The 21,276-nt window shown below is 45.0% G+C and overlaps 2 protein-coding genes across 2 annotated transcripts; both read right to left on the minus strand.

Annotated features, from left to right (window-relative positions):
* Positions 1 to 1,164: 1,164 nt before the first annotated feature.
* On the minus strand, positions 1,165 to 13,075 carry LOC142768869 (uncharacterized). Its single transcript, XM_075871308.1, has 4 exons — positions 12,687 to 13,075; positions 7,444 to 8,004; positions 5,294 to 5,503; positions 1,165 to 2,722 (listed from the first exon to the last, which is right to left on the minus strand). Exons 1-4 carry the CDS (start codon positions 12,687 to 12,689, stop codon positions 2,009 to 2,011), a joined length of 1,488 nt encoding a protein of 495 aa, XP_075727423.1. The 5' UTR covers positions 12,690 to 13,075; the 3' UTR covers positions 1,165 to 2,008.
* Positions 13,076 to 16,001: 2,926 nt separating this feature from the next.
* On the minus strand, positions 16,002 to 20,796 carry LOC142768422 (uncharacterized). Its single transcript, XM_075870394.1, has 4 exons — positions 20,619 to 20,796; positions 18,808 to 18,979; positions 17,973 to 18,114; positions 16,002 to 17,327 (listed from the first exon to the last, which is right to left on the minus strand). The coding sequence occupies exons 1-4, from the start codon at positions 20,710 to 20,712 to the stop codon at positions 17,229 to 17,231; spliced, it is 507 nt and encodes a 168-aa protein (XP_075726509.1). The 5' UTR covers positions 20,713 to 20,796; the 3' UTR covers positions 16,002 to 17,228.
* Positions 20,797 to 21,276: the final 480 nt, after the last annotated feature.

The following is a 21,276-nucleotide window of genomic DNA, read 5'->3' on the forward strand; positions in this document are numbered from 1 at the left end:
ATCTCTTTGTGAGGTAGCTTCTTACCCATCGAAAGACACGACCTCCAAGTTCAGCTGCTTCAAGAGCATTGAGAACAGCCTCGTGGGTCACGTTGTCATAGGCACCCTTCACGTCTAAGAACAGAGCTACCGACAGCCGCTTCTGAGCTTTCTGATGCTGAACAGAGGTATGTTCAAAAGGTATAGAAACGCCATGCTGGTCCCAGGGTTCAAGTTACAACACACGCATTTCCACAGGTGGGGTATCCGACTTTGACGAACGTACATTATTAGCCCAGGTTGACAAAGTAACTCGGCAATTTTCCACTTTCGGTGTCAAATCTAGGGAGCGTCTTCCTAACAGCGTACAAGTAGCGGAAATCAATCTCAATCACTTGCACGCCCATCATGAGGAACTCTAGATTAAGAAATGTGTCCTTCTTAACGACGGTGTCCAACCAGGGCCCCATGATGTTTGCAAGACTTATCCGCTTGATCTGTGGACACAACGTCCCCTCTATGTCAAATATTAGTCAACCACTGCTTTCTGAAAAAGACTCCTGCGAGGTGCGGTAGACTGCTACGCAGTACCTTCAGATGAGAATCGACGTCGCTGAAGGCAATAAATATGCAAAAGGTAACCATGGACTTCACCACCATGGCTGGGACTCGATTCTATGACCAAATGGTCGAGTGGTAAGAGTGCTGGACTACTGACATTAAGTCAGCAGTTCAGCACTCTTACCACTCGATCATATGACAAAGCCGTAGTTCTCGAGAAATCACGGGAACACAGGCAAACCAAAGGCTACGAATGCGTCCGATATCTAGCACTCTTACCATTCGACCATTTGGTTGGTTCGCTATAGTAGTGCAGGCTGTGTATTTACAGAGTACGTGTATGCATGTCATGTGACATTAGCATTTCTTCCTTTGTGAATGTAGTGCGTAGCAAGCGGGCACACACGGAAACAGATAGTCATTTGAGTGTTGTAACACATGTTAAGAGTGACAGGCATGGCCGTAGCTTTGCAGCCCTTGCATCCTCGTACCTGAAAATGCCCAAACAAAAGCGCCTGAATTCGCATGTGGTGTCGGTATACTAGTGACATAGCCCTAGCGCCACAAGGTCGGCGCACAACACTCATATAGTTTCTGAAACTAACTAAAACATTCAAATACAACTGATGTCGAAACAGCAACTGCAAGTTTATTTCTCAACGCTACACTCCTGGTTATGCAGTATTGAACGAAAAAAAATCTAAAACATTGAAACAATAAACAGTACCGAACGTGTACATGTTCTGACGAAGGCCATGAATTGTGTGTGATTTGTGCTCACATACAAAACACGATGTACCAAACAACGCCTTCTACTTGGCTGGAATAAAGCAGAATGGTAATGCGTATATCAACTACTCTACTACATTACTGACTGATTGCAAATAATAATTCACTAAATAATGCACAAAGACCCTTCAACGAGACTATACTGGAGCACTGCTCTACGCAAACAACAATGCCACTATCTTCCGATGAAGAACAATGCAACCCAGCATATTTAAAATAACTAGGACGTGTGAATTAAATGGCACATGTCAGATAAAGCAGAAAAAAATCATACAGGACCACTCAAGCATACTTCTCTGGAAATTCGCTTGCTCATTCGTCAAGCAGGCAAGCGACGCCAGCTGATGACGTACTGATGCCATGTGACAAAGGCGTAGTTCTCGACAAAGCAAGGGAACACAGGCGAACCGAAGGCTATAAATGCGTCCGATATCCAAGCACACTTTTAGTCTGAAATTTCAGAATTTCAGAGGGTACACTCAACTCTTACGACAAACCGTTGGATGTGTCCCCTTAGAATAGCAAGTTTGAGCTCACTCTAAATTTAGGGTATGCCGTAAGCATTTCTCGCGCTGTGCACGGACGACCGCAATCTATTTCGTAGAATAATCCAGCTTCCGGGGGTATCTCACATCAAGCGCAGCCGGCCTTCACCACGGCGACCACCCCTTAATCCGATTTATTTATTAAAGTTGTAAGCACGCAGCATTGTTACACCAGCCGCATCCATATTAGGTCTGTGAACATCGCAGTAAACGCAGCCACTCCACGAAAGCGTCACCTGTCCGCGCGGGGTGTAGAAATTTTCGACGAACAGCCTCAGTTCGAAGATATCAGTCTCCAAGTGCCGCAAAGCAGGCAGGGCCTTTGCAAAGTTGGGCAGGTCCTCGGCTTTAAGCTTCAACTGCGACAGCGACTCTTTCGTGTTTAGGGTTAGGTTCTCGAGGCACGGAAACGGCAGCCGATCACTGCATTGGACAGCGTGGTGCAGAAACTCGGCACATAAGTTGTTGCGAAAGCGCGCGGTACGGAGCCTAGAGCGAGTAGCACTGAAAAATGCGTCGAAACAGGTTTTCGCGAGAGGCAAGTCAATCTGAACGCACTGCAGGTTGGAGAACGCTTGGGCCTCCACTGGCACGTCTTCTGGCGAGCCCAAGCAGTCCAGGAGTTTCAGGCTCTTGAGCTTTGGACAGAGTCTCGCGATGGTGGAGAGCCGTACACCGCTTCCCCGAAACAGGCCCAGTTCTTCGAGTCCCGGTCGCTTGGTAAGCAACCCCGTAAGTGCCGAATCCACATCTGGAATTTCAGCGCACATGTGGACGATGATTTCCAGACTGCGGAGGTGACGGAAGGCAGCGAACTTGGGGAGGGGCACGAGCGAGGCCATCACCACCTGCGAGTGTTACGTTAGTTGCGTTCATCTTCAATAGCGAACAAGCAATGCAGCCGTTCACACTCCTATCTTGCTGGATAATCTGTTTAGGAAGCAAATATTTATTGATGAAATAATTGAGTGGGCAAGCTGCTTATTTCTACTTATGTCAAACTCCTCAAAAAAGAGCAGCCGTTCAAAGTAAACATGCGTGCACAGATCTAGTTCAACTTGTGATTTACTGACATGAAAATGTCACGTATGTAGTACATAAGGGAGCTAAAAAAATTCGCAGAACCCACACACAGTGAGGATCGATGATATGCGTATCACGATTGAAGGATGTTGATATGTCACTTTAAAAGCAGCACAACGTTCCGAGGTGGACATAAATTATGCCGTACATGACTTCCACGTCATAATTATCAAGTATGGACGTGTCATTTACCTTCGTCTATTAACGACACATGATACTAAGTTTGGTATACGTGGATCTAGTGAAACGGCCGCGAGGACCTATGAGCGTAGCATGTAGTCGTCATGTTTTACATGGCACGCATCTAATGATTATCATGCTTGCACGTGTCATTTACTTTCGTCTTCAATTCACGTCATGCGATAATAAATTCGGTATGTGTGAAGGTAGCGAAACGGCCACGAGCGCTTCATGTGCATGGTATGTAATCACGTATTTACATGACACGCATATCATGCTTATCATGTTTGCACCAGTCATTTACCTTTGTCAAGTCACGAAAGACCAAATTCGGTATATGAGAAGCCAGCGAAACGGCCGTGAGCGTGCTATGAGCGTAACATGTCACATTTTACATGACATGCATGTAATTATCATCATGTTTGGACGTCGTCCATTGACTTCACGTAATACGAAATCTCGTATATGTGACGCTAACGAAACGGCAGCGAGTGCTTCATGAGCGTGGTATGCTGTTATGTTCTTGCGTGACATGTCATTATTATCATGCTTGAGCATGACACGCATGTCTGATCATCATGTCTGCACTACTCATATACCTTGGTCATCCATTGACGTCGCGTAACTCCATATTTGGTATATGTGAAGCTAGCAAAACGAAAGCAAGTGCACTTTAGCGTAGCATGTAGACATGTTTACATGACACACGTCATGATTATCATGTTTAGACATGCCATTCACCTTTGTCATTTATTCGCATCTTGTATTACCAAATTTCGTATCTGTGAACCTAGCGGAATGGCCTTGAGCATACCGTAAGCATGACATGTCGTCATGTTCTTACATGACATGCATGTCATGATTTTCACGTTAGGGTCTGTAACTTATGTTGGCCATACAGTCATGCCGTTCCATACCTATTTTGCAATATTTCATGTGAATGAAACCACTACAAGAGCAGCAAGACTACGAAATGTAAATAATGACATTCATGACATACATGTCATAATTTTCATGTTATGACTAGTCAATTACAGTCGTCAAACCATCATGTTAGTCCATACCAATTTAAGAATGGATCGACACGGCCAGGAGAGCTAAATGTAGTAGGGGGCTACATACATACATACATACATATATCGATAGATAGGTAGATAGATAGATAGGTAGGTGGGTAGGTAGGAAGGTTAGGTAGGTAGGTAGGTAGATAGATTAGATAGATTAGATAGATAGATAGATAGATAGATAGATAGATAGATAGATAGATAGATGCGACTGCCGAAACCAGAATCGAACTTGCGACCTTCGACACAGCAGCCGCTCACCCTAGGCACTGGTCCACCAAGGCTTTCCTTTTTTTTTTATTGCCTAATTTATTAGCACAGAATACACAGCCCACAAGAATTCGTATCTTTGAATTCATCATTTCACAAGACACATATCATCACCATCACCATCTCCATCAGCCTGACTACGTCCACTGCAGGACAAAGTCCTCTCCCATGTTCCGCCACTCCACTCGGTCCTGTACTTGCTGCTGCCATTATATACCCGCAAACTTCTTAATCATATCTGCCCACCTAACCTTCTGTCCCCCCTAACCTGCTTGCCTCCTCTGGGAATCCAGTTAGTTAAGCTTAATGACCAGCGGCTGTCCACGTCTACGCGCTACATGCCCAGCCCACGTCCATTTCCTTTTCTTGATTTCAACTGCGATATATTTATGTACCTTCTACATATATATGTAGACACATATATGTACATTCTAAAAACAGGAACGACAGCTTGTCCTGTGTTACATGGTCAGCAATATTTCACAGTCAGCAATGCCTCAAGTGTGGGTAACCAGTGAGGTGGCTCGTGGAGTTCACGTAGCACATTTCTAACATATAGCAGATATTCACGTAAATACACCTTAGCTGGTTTTCTATCATCGTGCTTCAGCCCCTACAATATGAAAAACCAATAACTGAGACACAAAAGCAGGGACAGTGACACAAAAAGGGCGACTAACAACTGACATGCAATACCTAAAAAAAAAACTACAGCACAGCAAGAAGTGAACACGCAGTTCCTTCAATTTCCTTTCTTTCTTCTCCCTTGCCCCGTACACGCAAAAGATAATAATAATAAACTGCTATCATGTGTGCTCTTACCTGGAGCCTTTCGACAAACGGAAAATGATGCACTGCGAAATTGATCTTATCCACAAGCGGTGCATCCTGTCCTACAATTGCTGCTATAGCCTCCGTCGAGTAAATCAATAGATGGTTGAAATTCTCGGGCCTTGCACGCATGGTAGGCATGACAGAGCCGTGCCCCTTCAGAAAGTATAGGCAAACGCCGTAGCTGTTTATCCGACGGATCTGGAACAAGATAAGGTGAAGACGATTGTTGATGTTTACGCTGTAGGTCCATTTGCTCAGGTTTGGGTGCATGCTAACGGACCCCTGGTGGTCGCAATTTCTTTAGCCCTCCACAACGGCGCCTTTCATAGTCAAGAGGTAGTTTCAGCAACTGAACCCACGATATCGTATAAATTATTGGTGTTTACAGACCTGGTGGAGCAAGATTTGTGAGATTACGCCGGTTCAATCAAAACAAACACTTTTACTGCAAGGTGATTTCTAGACAAGTTTTATAACAGGCGTACCGACTTGGTAAATTATGCTGCATGCGTTGCCCCCTCCCTATAAATAAGAACGTGTTTGATTCCAATGTTGCTCAGCTAGATGGCTTTGTGGAAAGTCTACAAATCTCATACTAAGGACCACAGTCACTTAAAGAAGTCACGGTACGTCTGAAATCCCACTAGTGCCATACATATTCCCCTTCTTCCGTTAATTACATTTATGGTAACATTTCTTCCGATAGACCAACAGAACAACCTGAAATAAGATAACTACACATTATTTACCTAGCCAACTACATTTATTATTTTACCTGCGAAATACACACATATTTCATGTCTAAAACATACTCCTGAATATGTCTGACGCAACGCAGAGGCCAACGCGCATGGGATCACAATTATATAAGCCGAAAACAGCAGACTGGCTGAAACGATAGAATTACCGTAATGTGTACCGTTACGGGCACGTAGAAAAAGATCAGCTTTTTTCCGACCATTTCCCCAGTGTTTCAACTCGATAGCAGCAATCTGCAGAAGGAAGACCACCTAAATTGCTTAGGTTGGTCCTAATTCTAAAATTTGCATTTTTTAAAAGATCTTTTCTTTCAGCTATGTTGATAACATGGCTGAAATAAATGTATATCCCTTGTGAGGTTCTATAGCCCGAGAAAAATATTCGCAGACACTTCTACTTTTATATGGATATATAGGTTTAGAAAAATATTCACTAACTATTGCTCTCTTACAAATTCATCTATCATTAGGTTACTGAGCCTGTGCCCCTGACAGTCATTGAAGCTTTGTAGTGGACGGCACCTACCGCATTGATCAATAGCGTACACGGACTGTAAGGCGCAACTAGAACATCGGACAGAGGGAGACTACACACTAACACTACACTTGGTGTGCATGCACTCTCCCTCTGTTCAATATGACCATCTGGTCTCACACTTCAAATCTACTATATCAACATGCCCAGTTTGCATTCATACATCGCCTTGTGGTTGCTTTGCTCATGTACACTCGAAGGTCCCGGGTATTACATCCCTGAACCGCTATATGATAGCCAAGGGCGTATTAGTGGAGGCGCCCTTCGCTATTAACCTCAAGCAACGAAGTTCACGGCGCTCCAGCTTTCCACCTCCGTCGAATTTTATTAGCCACGGTCGGGATCAGATTCCGTGACCTTCGGGCCTACATTCTTTAACGTGAGGTATGTAAAAAAAAGTCTCAGCCTATGCCATAACAATATAGCAGACAATGCCGACTGGAAAAGGAAGATGATCAGGGCAGAGCCAAGCGAAATTGTGAAGGGAAAGGATAACAAGAAGCAGGGTACTCCACTCTCGGCTGAACCACCAGAAAGAAAAAACTATTTTTCATAATGTTCTGATTACTGCTTTCTTCGGGTCTAAAGTAGAGCACAACCACAAATTGGAACCGTGACTGGTGAGATTATGAGATCGAATTTCAGCCACAGAGGCTGCATCTCAATGCCGGTGAAAGTCTATAGGACCTTGTGCTCCGGTTTAAGCTTAGGCAAGTTAAAGAAGCCTATGTGATCAAATTTACCGGAGCTTTCTACAATGGCACCCTTCATAACCATATGGTGATTTCAAAAAATAAAACCACAATAACAATTTTTTTACTGTCTTGCAGGCCGATGTTCTTTACCTTAGGGCAAGTAGTCAAGATGGCGTCCAAGACATCACCGTGCATTATTATAGAAATGTTGCATTCAGCGTATGCGCCTCCCAACAGTTCCCTCAGCTGACTTCTCGCAACCAGCGGTGTCGGGCCGTTCTTACTTGACGGTTTGAAGGCGTGCACGCAAAGATCGTGCGGCAGGGCGAGGACCCGGGCATTAGGGAACATCCGAATGAGCGTGTACACCTGGTCTCTGTTGTGCACGACGCACACACTCTGTGGGTCATGTAGCAGTTCAGTGGCGGCGCTGGCGTAGATGAGCGATGACTTAAACGGGGCGCAGCTGCAGAACAGGGCCTTCAAGATCCTCGTCCCCAGCGGCAGTCCATTCCTTGACGTGCTAATCAGAGATTCCTGGCTCAACACCAAGAGGAGACCGTCGTTGTCCGCGAGAGAGAGCCCTTCGGGAACGGGCACATCCCGCGGCCAAGGAGTTCGCATTTTCAAAACGATATGGTCCTCGGCCAGCACGAGGACTCTGGGATCCCCGAACTCTTGCAGAAGTTCCATTGGTGCAGTCAGTAAACTCTGCATGAAGCGCAATCAACTATGAGAACACACGAACGAACATAGACAGCGTGGCACACGCAGACAATTTGGGACAACAGGGCCACTCACTGATCCCAGACGGATTCCTGTTGTTCCTTTTTTCTGTGTGCACGCATGCTCGGCTATGCGTGATAATAATACTTTAACATTTTCATGAAGAGCTAGCACACCCACTCTTGCTATATGAGCAGAGGCTATAATCACGAAAATGTGACCAACATAGATTATTATAATCATCCGTCAGTCGCTCCGTAATGAAGACGCCGTGCAATATTGCCCCCTAAACTCCACGCTCACTAATGCGGCCAAGCACAGGCTTGGCTTTATAGTGTGCTGTATTTGAAGCAAGCTTTGCACAATGATGCAAGCTCCGTGAAACAGTGTTACGATGCGCAGCTGTGTCACTCTGTGACCCATGCGTAATATATGCCTCGAATGATTTAAGCGATGACGTTATTATACCTATTGCTGCATCAAGCGTTAAATTTAGCAAACATAGAAAAATGAAGAACGGATAATGAAGGTGAAATTTGGCAAGAAAAACGGAACACGGGAGAATAGGAGATGGGCGCATACAACCATTGCATTGTTTACTTGCAACAGTATTTTTCATCGGAAAAAGAACGGATTCAGTGGAAATCCGTACGCGACTCTCGTACAAAGTGGAATACAGTTCTTTTTCTTCTTTGTTTAAGCTACTTCATCAGAACGGCGTTGGGCAATTTACCTGCATCGGTTGTGTAGTAGTGACAGCGCTCAACTGTCTGCCTGAAGGTCACAGAACCGAATCGCAGCAGCGGCGGCTGCATTATAAATCGGAGGCGAATATGACTGGGGTTCATTCACTTAATATAAAGCAAGGATCCCCAGGTAGCCGAAACTTACAGGGACCCTCTAGTACGGCATCTTTCATAATCATGCCGTGGTTTTATCGCGATAGCGTTAGAAAGCTCGTGTCATAGAAATGCTGCAGTCGGCGTCGGCACCATTGATTGTGAGCGAAAACTTGAGAAACAAAGAGAAAATAAATTTTTCGGTTTCTATTGGGGATCGAACCTGGGATGTTTGCGTGGCAAGCAGGTGTTCTACCGCCACGCCACGATGTTACGTGAAGCTGATACGGGAAAAAAGACTACACAAGTGCCGTCTATCGGAAGGGGTCATGACGCATTTTGTTCGACAGGGGTCACGAAGAAAACAAGCCCATTCGGCGATTTGTCGGCGCATTTGGGAGACCATCAAACTACGTGGAAAAAGGGCGGAGTAGTGAAGCCTAAGCCGCTTGAAATACACAGGAACTTTTGAAACAGCTCTCAGAATGGACAAGTATATCCATCTAGCAAAAAACATATGACGTCTTAGCAAAAAACATATGATATGAAACTAGAAGTTCGACGTATTGTTGCCCCACGCACACAATTTAACTGTCCTGTCTGAGCAAGACATATTCCTCAAAATGCAATTTTACCTGTGCTTTCTGCCCCCCCCCCCCCCCCCCCGTCAAATCAAGGTGGATGTTTCAGCTGACAAAGGCTGAAATGGCCAACAAGTAACTGCCAGACTGATCAAGCACGAACGAAAAAAAAAGTATGCAACAGAGAATGCACCTGCCTTTTTTTAGCTTAGAGAGGTCTGTGCCAATTGTTAGTTTGGAAAATGTATCCGCTTTATTGTGCTTTCGTATGCACGCACAAAGCAGCTGCGAATAAAGTTCGTTGGAAACCAACGTGTTAATTGCTTTGAAGACCAGTATGTCTTGTTCAGATCGTACGTGGAGAGGGAGTGGCAAAGCCGCCGTCACCTGGTATGGGGGGGGGGGGGGAAGTCCTGTTGTTGGAATTCGGCACTGGAACTTTTGTGGTGGCTGCTATTTCATGCTGAGCTGCGTCTTGAGAGGTTCATGCTGTGCCCGCGTGCAACTGCAAATCTGTCTAGGCGCTCGAACGTCCTATATGGTTAAAAAGAAAAGGAAATGTTGTTTTGTGCCATTATGCAAAGGCGAATACAAGTCCTGCGAAGAAAATGCACCCTTATTTACAGCGGTATGACGGTAGTTATAGCGCGAGAACAGAACGACGACAAAGGGATAAGAAAGAGACGAATGCTAACTTCCAAGTTGAAAGTTAGCGCTCGTCTCCTTCCTGCTGCATTGTCGTCGTTCTGTTCTCACCCTATAACTACAGTCATGTCATACCAACTAGTCCAAACCGCCAGACTTCCAACTTATTCAGAGCTTCCACGGACCCAGTACGCCTGCAAGTGCGGGCACGAAACATCAAGAGAATAGACAAAGAGCTTGAAGAGACGTGTATGGGGTGTTCGCGACATTTTGATGGCCGCTATGTCAACTTTCAAGCACGTGTCAACGGCGAGGTTGTAGAAATCGATCGCGAACGACCAGCAGTTTAATTTTCCTTCAAGTTTCTGAACTCGAAACAATCGGCTGCACAGTACATCAATGGAGGCTCACTGGTGACGTGATAAAGTTTTATGCACTCACCAGGCTGCACTTTTTCACAAAGCCACTGAATAAGAACGTCACCTCAAAACGGGGCAAACAAAAACACCTGAAAAAGTGCCGGTGCTAGTAACTACGGTTTAAACTACAAGCAAGAATTTAGATATTTTTCGCGAATTATCATTGCAAAGAGAGGCACTGAGAAATCGAAATTTGCATTCAGATGTTTCCTGCCTTTTAATAATTCTTTTTTCAGGTTAACGTGTGTATGTTTGGTTTGTCGCAGCTGCCTAATATCTTCAATATTTATTCCTCATGTGTGCATGAATTTCATTTATTGCGGGCTGATGCTCATTTTAATTATTTATTTATGATTTAGTGTTTATGTCATTGAGCTACACCTGTCTTTCTTTTTTTTTTTCGCTGTTCACCCACATTCTGCATCAAAACACTTGTCCTTGCGCTTTTTTATCAGGTTGTCGTATCTTGTTTTTGATGTAAGCACTGTAAAAAAAGTATAGATATTGGTGTCTTTATACTCAAACGCAACTATGCGGAAAAGAATGATGAAAAACTGGGACTGAATCCTTGAATCTCCTACATCCCGCTTGTGTGTGCTGTTGAGATAAAGATAACCTGGCAGCATGCTTCCGAAGATATGTTTTTTTTTTCCTTCGTTTACAATTTGTCGGCGCCCTGTGTGATGAGCACAGCGAGCTATACCGTTACCACAAAGTTTGATTTCAACGAGAAACACCTGAGAGCGCAGACTCGAACGCGTGAATGCCGCGCGCCAGCGAACGGTTGCGCCCTCTGGCGGCGCTATCGTATACTTTTTCAGCTTTTCTTCCTCGTTCACGACGATAGTTTGAGAGCGCGAGAACAGAACGACGACCCAGAGACAAGTCTCTCTATGTCGTCGTTCTGTTCCCGCGCTATAACTATCGTCATGTCATACCAACTAGCCCAAGCTGCCACACTCCTCGTTCACGACACTAGGAAAACCTTTCTAGCCACTTTACGGGAAGCATGGGCGCCTCGCCGCCGCGGCATGCTTCCCGCCAGTGTGCACGCACACCTTAACTTACGTGGCGAATCGACCGAATACAGATTCAACTTTGCAACTGCTCTAGTTCTGATAGTGCAGCACACAAACAACACCGCGGTTTCCATGAACTGCCCGTCTTTACTTAAACCTTCTACAATGCCACGGAACGTGCGACCAGCAAACACTTTCCGCAACAACGACGGCGTATCGTAGATCAGTATTCAAAGAAAACATCCTCTGCCCTACAAGGCAAACGATGATCGGCATGTGTAATGCGACGATTTGACAATGTGGAACCAACTACTTCACGCATTCGGTTTTACCAAAGCTGATGCTTACGTTCCCTTACTTATGTCGGCGCCATAGCAGTGTAACTACGACTACCGTAATGAGTTACGTGAGACATCCGTATATACACCAGAGTATTCTCAAGTATGTCTACTTAAATGCACCTTCATCCCTCTTGGATACATGTTTTATAGATAACTTCAGAACTGCCTATTCATTAATTTCGTTCCGTGTCACGGAATGAGCGGCAGAGCGATACCGTGCTATAGTAGATTTTTTTTTTTTTTTTCATGCGAGGGGTTTCATGAGTTCGTCACAACGCCGGCAAGAAAGAGTACCTTTCCATAATTTCACCGACAAAGTTTTCACACGATTATATTGCGACACAAGTTCTGTTAGCTTCCTGACAAACGCACTAAGTAGTTTGAAGATTAGAGCAGTGAGGCGGCCGCCTCGCGCCCGCACTAATCACACGTTCGCCCAGCAAGCGTAGCGGGAACGCTTACACCCCGTTTGACACATCGGTGTAACGGTGTGGAGGAGGCTAGCGACAGTGGCATAGCCAAGGGGTGGCCCCCGGCCCCCCCACTTCATATCAGAATGGTGCCCCCTCACCCCCCTCTCCTCACACAAAAAAATTCTGCCTACGTTCCTAGGGAGGGGGGTGGGGGTGGCGGCGACGAACTGACAAACCCTGCGCACGCATATAACGGCCATCACTATCGGCGGGATCGCTTAACGCCTTTATTGTTTTTTAATCCCGACGCGTCGTATGAAACGACTGACGAATGACCTGACGTATGAAACGGCGTGTCACCATAAACAGTCGTCGATTACGAAAAGGCAAACACGCGAGTGGCAACTTACCATTTCTCGAGAAAGCGTTGACCGGGCGCGCCAAACAACGTAGTCGTCCGCCAATCTTGAGTAATCAAACTCGTTTCGCTCATTGTCAACAGCGAAGCCACGTGTCTTCCGATCAGTCCGGCACCACGACTGTGCTTCACTCCAAAGAAAACGCCACTCATGCACAATTAGACGTCACAAAGGCCAGGCGATGCTCGTAATACTGACCAACCTAATGAGGCGCTAGTGCATCGATGGCGCAATGGGCCACTCTGAACGTCTGAAAGTCTGGGTTCTGCGTTTCAATTTTCCGGGAGAAGAGCGGCACACGCAATGGTGTCGCCATCTATTGGGCACGCCTTCATTCCTTGCTTGCAAGGATACCGCCGGCGCGCTTAGGTAGCGTTGTCAGTGCTCTATTAAAAAAAAAAAAAAAAGTGGAGGTTTATCATCATATTCATTCAAGTTGTTAGGAAACAAAATGTGTTCGTTGATGTGGAAGTAATAAATTTCGAGAAACCGGCATCTTACGCGTCATGTCTTTACTCGTACATTGTAGAATGGGTGAAATATCTTTAGAGTAGACGGCCTGCCTAACCGAACGAAGCATATCAGAACGAAACTTCGCTCGGGTTCGCGTCGGCCGAAGCTGCTTCTGAACGTATGAAAGCGCCTGCACGCATAATCATTTCGCTATCGCAACGAGTGAATTTTGGCACCACGCTGTAGATTTTCGGGGCCATGAAAATTGTTTAGCGAACAAGCGACTGACGTAGCACCGACGCTAGCTCAGCAATTTAAAAACACTTTTAGTACTACTACGACTTCGGCACCCTTATGGACACTTATGATGCATCAACGTGTCTTCTCTTTATTCTAAATTATTGCACGTTTCAGAGTCGTTTGCGAACTTTTCTCCTGGCTTTTTGCCCCGCCGTGGTGGTCTAGTGGCCAAGGTACCCGGCTGCTGACCCGCAGGTCGCGGGATCAAATCGCGGCTGCGGCGGCTGCATTTCCGATGGAGGCGGAAATGTTGTAGGCCCGTGTGCTCAGAGTTGGGTGCACGTTCAAAAAACACAGGTGGTCGAAATTTCCGGAGCCCATACGATGGTGTCTCTCATAATCATATGGTGGTTTTAGAACGTTAAACCCCACATATCTATAGCTATCTATCTAAGTTTTCTCGTCACGCACATTGGTCGACCTTTTCAGCGCACAATGCACGCTGCTTCTGTTCTTATGCCAATGAGTTCGTTTCGTTTGGTGTTCACACAAAGCGTGATCAAATGCACTGGCTTTTGTATTATGCTCGTTATTTATGATTCCCTGTACATTACAGTAATCGCCGCTCTCTACCATCCGCAAAATGATAGATCATTGTTTGACCACTTGAGAGACATCTGATGGAAGGAGAAACGATCTACGAAGCCAGCATGAAATGCCAAGAAAATTAGTAAAATTACAGTAACGCTCATGGGACCTGCTCTGAAAATGTTCACTGAGAACAAGGACCAACGGGAACTTGAAATTACTGTGAAAGAGAGAGACGTTATCACAGCAGCCTCCAAGTGCAAAGCAGGGTAACTGCAATGCGTGGAGTAAAATTCATAGCTTTATTGCACGGCATTAGTTGACTCGTTGCCAAGAAATTTCCGCAGCAGTGCCGTGTCAGTGAAAACAGGGAGGCATATTTTCACATACATTAATTAAGCTTCAAGAATACAGATGGTGTTGGAGAGGCCCAACTTGAGTTCAATAGCAGCACATATAAACATTGGCTTTTTAGGACGTGTGGTTTGAGTCAGGAGAACGCAAGTTTGACTGAAAGAATGTTATTTATTACCAAGTCTACTCATTCTTGCTGCATCAATTATCTCGCACGTTAGTTGGGAACCACATCACATCATCACTTGGCACCCGATTGAGGCGGAAGTGTTGTAGGCCCGTATGCTCAGATTTGGGCGCACGTTAAAGAACCCCAGGTGGTCAAAATTTCCGGAGCCCTCCACTACGGCGTCCCTCATAATCATATCGTGGTTTTGGAATCAAACTACAAGGAATAAGAAGAACACAGATGAGCGCAAAACTTACAACTGAAGCTGAGTTCTGAAACGAAGCAGAACATTAGAAAAACGACACCTGAACAAACAACTGCAAACCAATATTTGCAAAAAAAAAAAAAAGAGGAATCACCTTACGACACTTACGGTGCTCCTAGATGCAAATCCCTAGCAAAAAGGTGCCGAATGGTGATTGATTTATATGTGGGATTGAAGGTTCCAAAACGTTCGTCCATCCTGACGAGATGGACGAACGTGCATCATGGGTGAGGTCTTTGCCTTGCAGTGGGCTAGTCGGGCTGCTGCTGCTGCTGCTGCTGCTGCTGCTGCTGCTGATGATGATGATGATGGTGGTGGTGGTGGTGGTGGTGGTGGTGGTGGTGGTGGTGTGGTGGTGGTGGTGGTGGTTGTGATTGTGGTGGTGGTGGTGGTAGCGGGCAGTTGTAGGATGTTGGCATTTCCGCAGGAAGCTGAACTCTATTGACGACAATGATGCAGACGGCTTGCTTACGCAGATATCACCACAACCATCGATATCTTCAGCTTCTACGATAAGGCGAGCAATCTCGTCCTTGTGACATCCCAAAACAATAGTGTGGTCGAATTTCGGCCAATGGCCACACCAGTGGGTGTCATCGTTGTCTTCGCGTGCTCTCTTAGTGACACGTTTCCACACCTGCAAGTTTGTCCAATGAGGTATTTCCCACTGAACCGGAATCACTGCTGGCGCAAGTGTTTCAAGAGCTATGCATTCGATAAGGCTACAGCCTTGCTGCTAAGTGATGGCTCATACATGTAGGCGTCGGCTAACGCAGGCTTGCCACTGTGACTATGAATGACGTTACTTAGGGGTGATGTTAGCTTAATGATGGCGTTAGCTTGTGTGGATGATGGATGATGTTAGCTTGTGTGGAGCCTAATACGCCTGAATAGCGGCGCATTGCGGCTGTTGTATGCTGTAATGTTCCCTGATTGGCACCATTGCCGACTGGTACTCACTGCTATAATTCTTTATTTTTATTCCCTTACCGTAATGTTTCATTCAAGAGCATTGAGTACAATCGATCAATGCAAAATACGGGAAAAACAGTGTACGGCGCATCTTGTAATGGTTACTTGAAACATAGCGCAGGTATTTCTTACAAAGTAGATGTTCGGTGTGCATTGGCATTCGCGTATAGAATTGGTGTTGCAACTCATCCACGTTATACGTCGCTACCCTGCATAGCAATTCCTTTGTCTTTTGCAATAACGAAGACTACAGCCGTGTCAGACGTTTGGTTTTCATTACCGATGTAACAGTCGTAGGTAACATCCACGCTGCACATCAGGCAAAGTTTATTGACAAAAGGTTACAAATGCCGGCACGGCTACTTTCCAAATGCAGCAGCTGGGTGATATCGTTGTGCTCGGGTGATGTCGCATAATGAACAATAAGATACAATTTTATGAAAGTGACCGGGATACTGAAATGTAAGGTTCACTGACCAGACTACGGAAAATATAGTAAAAAAACGAACCTTATACGTATATAACACCTTAAGCTGGTATAGTATCTGGCCATGACTGTTTTTATGGCGCTAAGCAACCTCTCATTCATTCAGAAGGCCGCGAAAATCACATTTTGCAGATGTCACAGCACCACGCAGACGTCACATTTTGACAGGAGATTCCAGCGCCCCTCCCCTGCACCAGACCAGTTCGTTTCTGCTGCAAAGTGACGTAATGTTGCCTGCGGGCAACGTTACGTAGCACTGGCAGCGTAGGTTGGTCCTCCGCGCTACGATACTGTGCCTCGGCCCTTTCGGTGATGTGGTTTCGGCCGCGCAGTAGTCCCGTATGTAACGTATTTGTTTACATCATCAGAGCCTCGCACCACGCTGCCCAAGAATGACGCAACCAACGCGTGGAAAAATCCTCGCTCGCTGGATGGCTACACCCCTGCGGCGTAATCGCTGGCATCGTATGACGTTACCAATAGGGGCGTAAGACCCGCGATGGTGGGCTAAGCCTAGCCCTCCGAGCGACGGAGAAGGGAGGCGCGGCAGAGCGAGGAGTCGATATATAGTAGAAGAAATAATTGTTTTGTCCCCTGTAACTTGCTTGTTAATGAGCTTATTCGCAAAAATTTTTTTGCGACAGCGTGTTTCCATCGGACAACTGTGCTGATGCCTTTTCATCACAACTTTTGGACCACAGTGTTAATTACTGACCCTTTAAACAACCAAGGGACTTGGCTAACACCTTAGTGGGTAACCTCCTCGGTCCGAAATCTTTTGAATAGTGCTGAATCAAAGTGACAAACGATGTTCGTTGGTCGAAATAAATGTAGCCTGAAAACTTACGGCGGAAAGATAGCGGAACTGTAATTTGGCACGATAAAAAAAAAACATTTCACAAAGCTACTTGGATGATATCGCATACCATTTGCCCGGTTACAAAGACACTACATTTTTTGGGGGGGAGGGGGAGGGGGGCATGCGGTGGAGCTACAGCCCGGTTGTCAAGGTGCAGAATTATTATCGGGATCAAATACGAGTGCTGTGCAACCCACGGGCTTGTCTTTATCTGTGATATTCAGTCGAATAGTGACTTTTGGTACCTGTAAGAGAAAGAGAGGGTCAGCATTGCATAGTCTGTAATGGTTCGAACAGGTATGACGTGGCGGTGTAAGATAATCCTGTTTTAAAATATTGTGGAGATTTTGAATATGTACGTAGTTTAATGGTGGGCAACACCGTGAAATGCAGGTAGTAGAAGCGTCATGTCCGTAGCTTTATAGGTCAAGTTATTTACTGGAGTAAGATGGCGTCCCACCTTTAGATGAAATTATTTACATTCTTTCGATCGCTTTCAGCATGCACGACAAAGCACAGTTCAACAAGCGCCTGCACGTATATGGTGCATACCAAAATCTGAGCGGAGAGTTTTCGTTTCTTGTGGCATCTTGATTTGTTCATCACTAGCGGAACAATCATTTGTAAGTAAGCTAAAGAATGACTTGCCATAGTTACTCTTCTGAGTTTCACAAGACAGCGTGGAGTGGTGCATGATATAACTAGTTTGCCAAATATGGTTGGTTACTACCGGAAAAGAATGCGTTGCACCACGCTATCAATTTGTCCCTCCTTTTACCAGAATTAAAAAGCTTTACGATGCAAAACATTGGCTAGCAGCGATACTCCGCTTGCGGAGTATCGCTGCTGGCCAATGTTTAGAGAAAAATTTTAGAGAAGCGGAAACTTACGCTTTCTGCATCTCTAGGAGATGACGTTTCTTCGAGCATAATTTTCACGCTGTAACTACCCGAGGGAACAGGACAACGGCTTCCAAAGGCCTCGAAAAGCTGTTCCTCTATATCCGTTATGGGGTCACAGAGCTTGTAGTGACTGTAATATAAAGGAACACGCTCAGTTTATTCATTTTTTTCCGATTCAAAGTATCGTGTTCTAAGGTTTCTATAGTACCTAGGTGATAAAAAAGTGCACAGTTTTTTTTTGTTTCTGAACAAGCAATAACACCAGGTCAATTAAATCGAAAACTTTTATAAAACAACCAAGAAATTTGTTAAAATACAAATTTTTAAAATTAAATCATACAGTGAACTTTGGCGCCTTCTTATATTTCTTGAGCTCAAATCCCTATTTCCTCAGCTACTTTCATTTCTACACACATTGTGCAACACTGTTGATAATAGCTTCATCAAATTGAACCGACTAAAATAAACATATAATGTGCTTGGCTTCGAATGGATCATGACCACTTCTAATTATTTTCTTTTAAAAACCAGCTTTTTTTTCTTGCGGCATTTATTGTGCCGAAACTGGAGCTGTTCAGGAACTTCAGCCACTTCTGTTGTTTCACGGATGAGTTGTGCATCTTTACTTCCCCCTTTGATTCAATTTATTACGTTAAACCTTGCCTCTTAAGTAGTGTGGGATTCTTAAGAGACAGCAAAGAAAAGAGGGTTTCATCGAAATGATACGTCTATTCTCGTTTTTTTTCAGATAGGGTGGTGAACGAAAGGAGTACACAGAAATTCCATAGACAATTTCAATAAAGTTTTGTAGAATTCTGCATACCAAGGACCCGATGCACTCGAGCACGACGAATTTCTTCCGTTGTCAATTGTTACTTCTATACCTGTGTTTGGGGATAATTCTACGTCCACTTGAACCTGCAGTATAAGGGTCGCTGTAGCAATGTTGGGTAACTCGGTGACTTCGGCTTCCGTGACGAAAACTGTTCTTTCACCTGAGAAAAAGGCCATTGTCAGCGCATTGTCAGCGCCAGTTAGATACGTTGGGTGATGTAAAAAGCAATGTGTTTGGCAAAGCAGGAAAATTCGTCGTATTTCAGCAAGAAGACCCAGATACAAAAGTTGTCAGCATTTCACGATTAGATGCACTGCAAAACGGGGACATCCAAGTACATTCGCCCTCTATAATAATTATCGCTGTCACTTTCGATTACATCGAACTATTAACTTCACCGTTCAGTGTACTTTTTATAGGTATATTAATCTACCTGTCTCTCAAGATGTGCTAGCTCGAAGGCTGAACAAATGCATACAAGCCTCGCGCCCTCCCTGCTTAAATAATAGACATCGAATCTTCATAATATGCAGGCAACAAATCAGTCGTGTATTTCTTCTTGTATTAGTATCTCGCGACGCATTATTTTGATTAGGTTAAACTTGCATTCATCTCTCTGATATCGATACTTCAATCATACCTCCACCTCTAACAGACATTGCGATATAATCAGTGCTTTAAAAAAGTCAGTTTCGCCGCAAGGGCTAAGCAATGATTGCGGTAGCAATAACACAGAATGTAACGCTGAGAACGACTATCAGATCAAAATGTGCAGCGCGCTGCTCACGCACAAACGACGCACGAAAACAACAGACACAGAACGAGGGCTAATAGCAACGTTTACAACTCGACGCTTAACGCACTGTTTAAACAAAAACGACGCATGAAACACAATCGCAGGTGCAGATATGAGTGCGAACAGACGAGTGTCCTAGTTGTTACTTCGCTGTGCTTGAAAACACGCTCCTTTCGCAAACGGGGCCTGCCCAGCAAGCGAAGCTGACCTCTGTGGCGCAAGCAACTAACGCAATCATTCCGGTGAAAGGCCAAGACACATGATTCTCTCCACCGAAGGATAAGCGCGAGTGCACAAGTCCCTAACTCTCATGCCATCATGCGCGTGGAGCTGGGTGCCGAGCGCGGTCGGCTTTTTCTATTTTTTTAATTTTCTTATATATAGATGCGTATACATATACTATGCATGACAGCAGCTTTGGCAACGGTAAAATCCAGCCGAGATTGTCATATAATTGCTATCGAAATAACATATGTACACCTCAAACAGTTATGAAGTTATTTGTGCCGTGGTGTCATAGCGAAAACATTCCTGGTTACTTTTTATGCATTTTCATGTCTTTCAAGTGGCTTTTTGAAGCTAGTAAGATATACAACTTTGCTGGATCTTTTCGCACACCCCTTTCCTATTGTAGCGTCCTCATTCCTATTCGAAAAAGATGCTTAAAGTAAGCACGCATGAGCTTGACGATTGCCAAAATCTTGCGTCACATTTTCACATAACTTGTATAATTGTTGCTGTTGCAACGATTAAAAGGACCACCATGGATCTCGTGCATATGTCGGCCATTTTAAATCCGATGATAAAGACTAAAACACCTTTAGGCAGACTGGGCTCTCTTTCCATGCTCATGGTTACCATCTATATGCAGAATGCAAGATGCGCTCCATTAGATCCGTTATATTTCGTACTTTGCAATTTTCCGTTCCTACGTATTCTTACTACAAGGAAGAACAAACATGTTTGAGGACGACTATATTATTTGCGAATTCCTTTGTCTTACCTGCTTTTGCAGAACATGGAACAAGGTCAGGCGTGTAAGTCCTACAAATGCATTGTGTTGCCAGCGCTACTACGTGCATAGCGTGAACAAGCATCCTGTCATCTAAAAGGCACGTTCTTGCAGCTGCTGGGGCTTTAACGCAAATGTTGCAGCTTCAACGAGGTCAGCGGTCCGTTGAAATCAGTCCACGCGTTTTCCGGGTCATGAGCGCCCACTCACAAAGTCTGTTGGCTGCTCTCGTTGCGTGGTTCCGTGCTCTAAAAAAGCTCGTCACTGGAGGTTTCGGTTCAGGCACGACAAGCTGACGCCAAGCTACCATTGTTACCGCAATGTAAACGCTTTCATATAGGAAGAAACATGCTTCGCAAGACCACCACTCACACTGAAAAAAACATTCACTCTCAGGAAATGCACAAGCTTCTTGCCCAGCCCTCTCTCTACAAAATTAAACGTCTTCATTTGTGAAACTTGATCAGACAAAGCGCTATCGCGGAACTTCAGACATCACAGCGCTACGCAAGCACTGCAATTAAGCCCGAGACAGGCATGGGCCTTGTCTCGCTCGCATAGACGACATTTTCCACGTAAGGAGAGATGAATATTGCACTGCCGCTTTGTGCAAGTATGCCAAAACGTCCGTGTTTGCCCGACCAACCCC

The sequence above is a fragment of the Rhipicephalus microplus genome, chromosome 8 (assembly GCF_043290135.1).
Source record: "Rhipicephalus microplus isolate Deutch F79 chromosome 8, USDA_Rmic, whole genome shotgun sequence".
Lineage (NCBI taxonomy): Eukaryota > Metazoa > Arthropoda > Arachnida > Ixodida > Ixodidae > Rhipicephalus > Rhipicephalus microplus.

Coding starts and splice junctions, on each gene's coding strand:
- LOC142768869 (XM_075871308.1), bottom strand. Junction 5,504..7,443: donor TCTTGACTACTTGCCCTAAG/GTAAAGAACATC, acceptor ATCTTGTTCCAG/ATCCGTCGGATAAACAGCTA. Junction 2,723..5,293: donor CGTTTGTCGAAAGGCTCCAG/GTAAGAGCACAC, acceptor TAACACTCGCAG/GTGGTGATGGCCTCGCTCGT.
- LOC142768422 (XM_075870394.1), bottom strand. CDS start 20,712: ATGCTTGTTCACGCTATGCACGTAGTAGCGCTGGCAACACAATGCATT. Junction 18,980..20,618: donor TCCATGTTCTGCAAAAGCAG/GTAAGACAAAGG, acceptor CCTTTTTCTCAG/GTGAAAGAACAGTTTTCGTC. Junction 17,328..17,972: donor CTCCTAGAGATGCAGAAAGC/GTAAGTTTCCGC, acceptor TTTCTCTTACAG/GTACCAAAAGTCACTATTCG.